General features: G+C 39.1%; 1 protein-coding gene across 1 annotated transcript; it reads left to right on the top strand.

Annotated features, from left to right (window-relative positions):
- Positions 1–3,737: 3,737 nt before the first annotated feature.
- Positions 3,738–6,589, top strand: RHOA (ras homolog family member A; the record flags this gene model as incomplete). The annotated part of the gene is made up of 1 exon (XM_053689415.1): positions 3,738–6,589. A coding segment is annotated over one exon (216 nt), but the record flags the coding sequence as incomplete, so codon positions are not given.
- Between the last annotated feature and the right edge of the window lie 499 nt (positions 6,590–7,088).

Genomic DNA, 7,088 nt, shown 5'->3' with positions numbered 1-7,088 from the left:
GCCCTTCATGCTGCTTTTGAGTCAACAGCGGGCTTCTTGAATTGTTTTCCCTTGTTCCGAGACTGGTTGGGCCTCCAGGAAGGCTTGGACTGTCCCTGCTTTGGAGGAGAGGAAAGTTTATCATTTAAGTTGCGAAAGAAAATTGCTCTGATGTCCCTTCTGCTTATTCCTCTTGTCCTGAGGGAGGAAATGGCCCTTTCCTCCCGTAATGTCAGAAATTATTTCTGTCAATCCCGGCCCAAACAAGGTCTTTCCCTTGTAAGGGATCGCCAAAAGCTTACATGACACATCAGCAGACCAAGATTTTAACCATAAAGCTCTGCGGGCCATCACAGCAAAACTGGAAATCTTTGCTCCCTGTTTAATAACCTGTAGGGAAGCATCCGTAATAAAGGAATTGGCCAACTTAAGGGCCTTGATCCTATCCTGGATTTCTTCCAGGGAAGTGTCTGTGCGAATAGAAGCAGACAACGCATCAAACCAGTATGCCGCCGCACTAGTGACGGTAGCAATACACAACACAGGTTGCCATTGTAACCCCTGGTGTACATACATTTTCTTGAGTAACCCCTCTAATTTCTTGTCCATAGGATCTTTAAAGGAACAACTATCTTCTATGGGAATAGTGGTCCTCTTAGCCAGCGTGGAAATTGCCCCTTCCACCTTGGGTACCATATGCCAAGACTACTTGATAGTCTGCTATAGGAAACATCTTTTTAAATATAGGGGATGGAGAAAAAGGGTTTACCTGGTCTCTCCCATTCCATAGTAATAATCTCTGTAGCTCAATCTGGTACAGGAAAAACCTCCACCATGGAAGGTACATCAAAATATTTGTTTAGTTTACTAGATTTCTTAGGATTGAAACCTGAAGGATACAACTTCAGCATCAGAAGAAGGAATTACACTGTCTGAGATTTCACCTTCAGATGCTACCGAAGTAGTATCTTCCACCTCGGATTTCTGGGAGGGGGCATTTGCAAATGCCACGACTGTCAGCAACCTTACTGATTGTTTACATTTCCTCTTGTGCTTTCCCTGCAGCATGGGAAAAGCAGACAGCGTATCAGAAACCACAGAGGACATGAGGGAAGCAATGTCTTGCAACGTAACTCCTGGTGGAGTAAGAGGAAGCGCAGGGCACTGGATGTGTGGACGATAAATTATAGGACATTTTGAGGAGAAAGCTGCTGCATATCTTGAACATTGTCAGAAGATTCCTGAACAGCATCCGCCCTAGACAATGTTCGCTCAGGAAAAAGGCTATCCCTGTAATGTACTCTCAATACATGAGGAACAGAAAAGGATTGGTGGTTCCACATTAGCATCAAAACATAAAAGAACATGCAACGTCTTGCAGGGCCTCAACACTCAGGGCAACCTCTACACCTCAGCTTAGCTTTGCTGAGGTGCTTACCTGCCTGACACCTGAGTGTATACTCTGCTATATGAACCGGACTCTGACTTCAATTTACAGAAAGTAGAAGTTATCCGCAACGCTGCTAATAACTGATAACCCCGCCCATCGTGGGCGTTACAAGATTAACCTCCCATTCGGCCAAATGTATTGTAAAGCCGTTGGATATATACAAAAGTAAAAAAACACCACCTCCTGAGCCTCCCTTCCTCGTCCCCAGTGCCTGCAATTTACTGCCCATAATAAAATGATCCCCTAAGCCATAGGAGGATATCTTTTGTCCCAGTAGTACTTTTAAAGTGCCATCTTTTATTCTGTATACGCTCCCAGAAAATAAAAAGTTAGCGCTTACCTTTAGAAATCTGCCAGGCAGCAAGGCAGCTCACTAGGTTTGAGAGGCATGTTCCCTCACATGGACCTGTGGGGAAAAAACGCAAAGACTGAGTAATCTTACTCAGGCTTTTAAAGTTAGGGCAGCATTAAATATATGGGAGGCGCAGTGACGATTATACCCCACAAGTTCCCATTGCTTGAAAGCCACCACTGCTCTACTGAAGAGACTGATATGGACTACGCTACACCCTAGGACAAAGCAGCACAATCTTGCACTACTTAGAAGATTCTTCTAGCAAGATTTTATTATTTTTAACACCTAAACTTAACCACTTCCTTGCTCCAACGTCGGCAAAGAGAATGAATGGGGTTGGAGGGAAGAGAGGTGATATTTAACAGCTTTGCTGTGGTGCTCTTTGCTGCCTCCTGCTGGGCAGGAGTGATATTCCCAATAGTAATTAGATGATCTGTGGACTCACCGGGTCATTAGACAATGAAATAGCACTTAGTCTGAACTTCAAATGAATAGTAGATTTAAAAAAAAAAAAAAAAAAAAAATTCTCTCCAAAATTTGTCTATTTCCACTTCCCCTGTATCAGGTGACAGCCATCAGTTAATCACAAATGCATATATGTATATTCTATGTATTCTTGCACATGCTCAGTAGGAGCTGGCAACTCCGTGTAAATATAAAGACTTTGTTAATGGAAGTAAATTGTGAAGTTGTTTAATATTGCTGCTCTATCTGAATCATGAAAGTTTAATTTTGACTTATGTCTCTCTAATAACCCTTGTACATGCAAAGCTTCACTTTGTTTTTCCAGCTGTATGCAGCAGTCTCTCATAAACGAGCGCGCCTGCTGCCCCATATTTAAAGTGATGGTAAATCCTAGCATTTTTGAAGCACAAGGATATACTAGTGCTATGAATAAAAGGGACTTAGTCATGAAGTATAAAGAACTTTATGCTGAAAGTACCGTTATTTGCCCGCGAGTTTATGCCGTGCTGAACACCTCCTGGCCGCCCATGGCAAAACACAATTTATTTTTTCTTCAATGAGGTGATGTTTACACTTCTTAGCCATATGGCATAATGACTAACGGCTATTGGCTAAGAGGTGAAAACATCACATTTTAAAAAAAAAAAAAAAAATGTGCCTGCCGTGGGCACCCTGACGTGCTCAGCTTGGCAGAAACTCACTGGCAAAGGTACTTTCAGTCATGAAGTATTAATAAATTTCATGCTGAAAGACCCCTTTATTTATAGCACTGGGTACGCCTAGCTAGGATTTACCATCACTTTAAGAAGAAGAAAATATTTTCCTCTCTGCCACCTCAGAAGTGTTGAGATTAATCATAGCGACACTCGCTTGTTTGCGGTGATTGACATTCCCTTCTCTAGTGCAATTGGATGCGCCGGAGCAGGGGGCGGCATTGCACAAGAATTATTTCGCCGTGCAGTGAGGTAACTAGGGTGAAATGTTTGGTTTGCGTTTTTATTGGGTGATTTATACATAGAATAGATACTATCTAAATTTACAGCAGTTGTGCCATCAATTACCTACAACTATACTTGTTTACTGATGTAAATGAGCACCTATCTATTCATAATGTTCCATCTTGCTCTAGTTTATATAGTTGGTGCTGGAAAATACCAATTTATTACCTTTGTCACTACTCAGATTGTACTTTCTGGATTTGTTGTAGTTGCCACACAGATTTAGGGGTTGTGTGGTATTTTCCCCCATTCATTTAATCGCTTTGTGTTGATCTTTGCCTCTTATTGTTTGAAAAATGTTTAAATAATAAAACATTTTGCATTCTAATTTAAATTGTTTTTAAGATCATACGTCATTCAAAAAGGTCTTATACAGTACAATGTAGTTTTATAATTTAGTGGATGATGTATGCCTTACATGAAATCTGAATCTTAGTTTGTTATGCACCATGACTGTAGAACAAAAATTGCTACTGAGATATGGCAGTAAATTCTCTCTAACCTCCCTTTGTGCTTGCTCTTAACTCTACAGGAACCAGTAAAGCCTGAAGAAGGTCGGGACATGGCCAATCGTATTGGAGCATTTGGCTATATGGAGTGTTCAGCAAAAACGAAAGACGGCGTACGGGAAGTGTTTGAGATGGCCACGCGGGCAGCTTTGCAAGCCAGACGTGGAAAGAAGAAATCAACGTGCCTTCTCATTTAACTGAGCAACATGCCGTAATGCTCACAAAACCCTTTCCCCAAGACTCCTGCAGGAGACGACATGCCGGTGCAGCAAGGGATGAACTCCACGGCATCTGTACAGTCACAGAAAAATTCTTGAAGTGATGTTCTTTAATCTTTAGAGTGTTCTTACAGGCCTATTTGTCTTTTTTTTTTTTTTTTCTCATTTATTCTGTATTGAGTTAAGATATTTTATAAAAGTCACCTTGCTACCAGTATTTAAAAGCCAACTTTTTTTTTCCTTTTGGTATATATAAATATAATATGTAGCAACAGATCTGTCCGTGCACCAGACTAACTTTGACATTCCACTGTAATCCCAGTTTGTGCCAGGAAGCCTGAGTAGATTGGGGTCATTATGTATCCAAGCTTTATTAACAGAGTAACACCCCTTGATATTGCTGCCAAAACTTGTAGCAGAAGATAAGTTTTATACCTTTATCTTGCCCATTTCATATTGCACAAGTCAGTTGTCAGTGTTTTTAATCTCACTTAAAATGTGGTTAACAGATTGCTATCGTAACCCTCCTGACACGCCTTTTTCCACTTTATTAGTGTAGTTATCTTACGCAGGGGTAAGGTCTCCCTAAACCTGATGCCATAGACTATTAAATGGTGCCCAAGAAAAGAAGACACCTGGCACTTTACATAAACAGCCCCCTAAGATCAAGTTTACGCAGGCAATTTCCATGTTGAATAACTTGTTGCTCTTTGATCCACTGTTTCTAGATTTTTGAATCTGATAAATTTGTAACCACAGAAGTTTGACTTTTTCAAGTAGTTAATGGTGCAGCCAGCGTTTCAGCACTACAGAAATGCCTGTAGGGAGGGGTGCAAGGGTCCCAGAGTGTGGGATGGGTGTTATGTAAAATTTACGCAACTGCTGCAGTGCATAAAGATGACCCTTTTTGCTGCTACTAGGCTCTGGCAGCAGTAGGGTTACTTTGTGATGGTTACGCTGAATTGTCCATTTTACTCTTTGTGGCATTGGTAAATAAAAACAATTTCTAGAACTCTTGTTATATATTGACTTTATAGATGAGAATAATGCTTCTGTACAAATGTGGGCGGATGTGACTTTATAGGTATTAATAAAACATTAGTAGTTTCAGACAATAAAACTATCAGCCGAGAGACTTTAGTCCTAATTTTGTGTGTTCGGTTACATATGGATTCTGCAAGTCATTTGATATGGGTTGGGCATAAATTTAAGAGTATAATTAGAGTTAAAATGGCACTTTGCTCCTTGCAGAGCACTGAACTAAAAAGGGCATTTAAATAGTTTTGTTAGTCATTTCTCATCACAAATGTATTAAGGCCTGTGAAGCAATCACTCTGTTCAAATTTTCACTTTTGTTTTTTGGCCAGTCAGTGCTTTGGAAATTATTTGTTCATGTAAAATTACCGTATTCACTTATAAATAATTTTTGTCAGCTTGTTTCTTTTCTGAATTTTTTTTTTTTTTTCTGTCCCACAACCACTTAGTGTTGTATTAATGCAGCCTTTATTACATCAACCTATAGAAATATACTAGCCTCAACTCTAGGGACAGGCAGGTTAGGTTGTAAGTTTATATTAGCTGAATTCCCCTGACAAGTGCTTTCTTTGTTTAAAGCTTCTGATTTTTCAGAATGATCCATTTGAGGGTTCTTGTTTACTGTGGGAAAATTGCAGGATTTTATATCACACTTTGTTTTTTTTGTGTTCTAACTTAAGTTTTCACTTTTAAAATTTGGAGATTTAAATAGCCGTTTTAGTGATAAAATTACTCATTTGTGAGCCATGTGGCAAAGCTACGTGTTGAACCACTGCAAAATGGTTAAAGTACCTCTCTAAAACGGCGGCTGACCCAATCGGCAACGCTAGTGATAAAATGACATGCTCTTACAAAATAGCCTTAAAGGAACACTGAACCCAAACTTTTTCTTTTGTGATTCAGAGAGCACGACATTTTAAGCAACTTTGTAATTTACTATTAAATTTTCTTCATTCTCTTGGTATCTTTATTTGAAATTCAAGAAGTTTAGATGCCGGCCCATTTATGGTGAACAACCTGGGTTTTTGCTGATAAATTAATCCACCAATAAAAAAGTGCTGTCCACAGTCTGAACCCAAAAAAAGCTTAGATGCCTTTTTCAAATAAAGATAGCAAGCGAACGAAGAAAAATTGATAATTGGAGTAAATTAGAAAGTTGCTTAAAATTACATGCTCTATCTGAAGCATGAGACATATATTTTGAGTTCAGTGTTCCTTTAATATTCAATGGTTCTTATTATAGTGATGACATTAACAAATTAGAACAATTTCACTTTGTCACTTTAATAGCTAATAGTAGTTTATTTTAACCACTGTTCTCCCCCCACCCCCGCATCCATGTAAACTAAGTAGCCCTGTGTTCTTGCTCTCTAACTATTTAGCACTGTTTTTGGGGGGTTTTCTAATTGGTATATCTAACTTAAAAAAAATAAAATAAAAAATAAAAATACCCAGAGATTTTAAGTGTTTTTTGAATTTTAGAAAGATGCTTGAGAAAAAACGGTTTGTCAAGTGAGCTTCAATTTCCTATATGAAGGCCTTTGTAACCTTGTGTAATAAAAGATAAAATAAGTAATCTACATGACTTATTTTGCCTTTTCATTTTTTGTTTTGCTTGTTAGAAATAAAGTATTTTCATGTCGGCAATTAATGAACTGATCTAATTATAGACAACTCATGATTTCTCCATAAGGTGCTTTTGGTAGCTAGACCAAAAGTGTAGACAAGCATATTTCTTTCATGTAATTAGCAAGAGTCCATGAGCTAGTGACGTATGGGATATACATTCCTACCAGGAGGGCCAAAGTTTCCCAAACCTTAAAATGCCTATAAATACACCCCTCACCACACCCACAATTCAGTTTTACAAACTTTGCCTCCCGTGGAGGTGGTGAATTAAGTTTGTGCTAGATTCTACGTTGATATGCGCTTCGCAGCAGGCTGAAGCCCGGTTTTCCTCTCAGAGTGCAGTGAATGTCAGAGGGATGTGAAGAGAGTATTGCCTATTTGAATACAATGGTCTTCCTCTAGGGGATCTATTTCATAGGTTCACTGTTATCGGTCCAAGAGATTTCTTCT

Source organism: Bombina bombina, chromosome 7 (genome assembly GCF_027579735.1).
Source record: "Bombina bombina isolate aBomBom1 chromosome 7, aBomBom1.pri, whole genome shotgun sequence".
NCBI classification, from domain to species: domain Eukaryota; kingdom Metazoa; phylum Chordata; class Amphibia; order Anura; family Bombinatoridae; genus Bombina; species Bombina bombina.
This window is presented reverse-complemented; position numbering and strand designations above follow the sequence as displayed.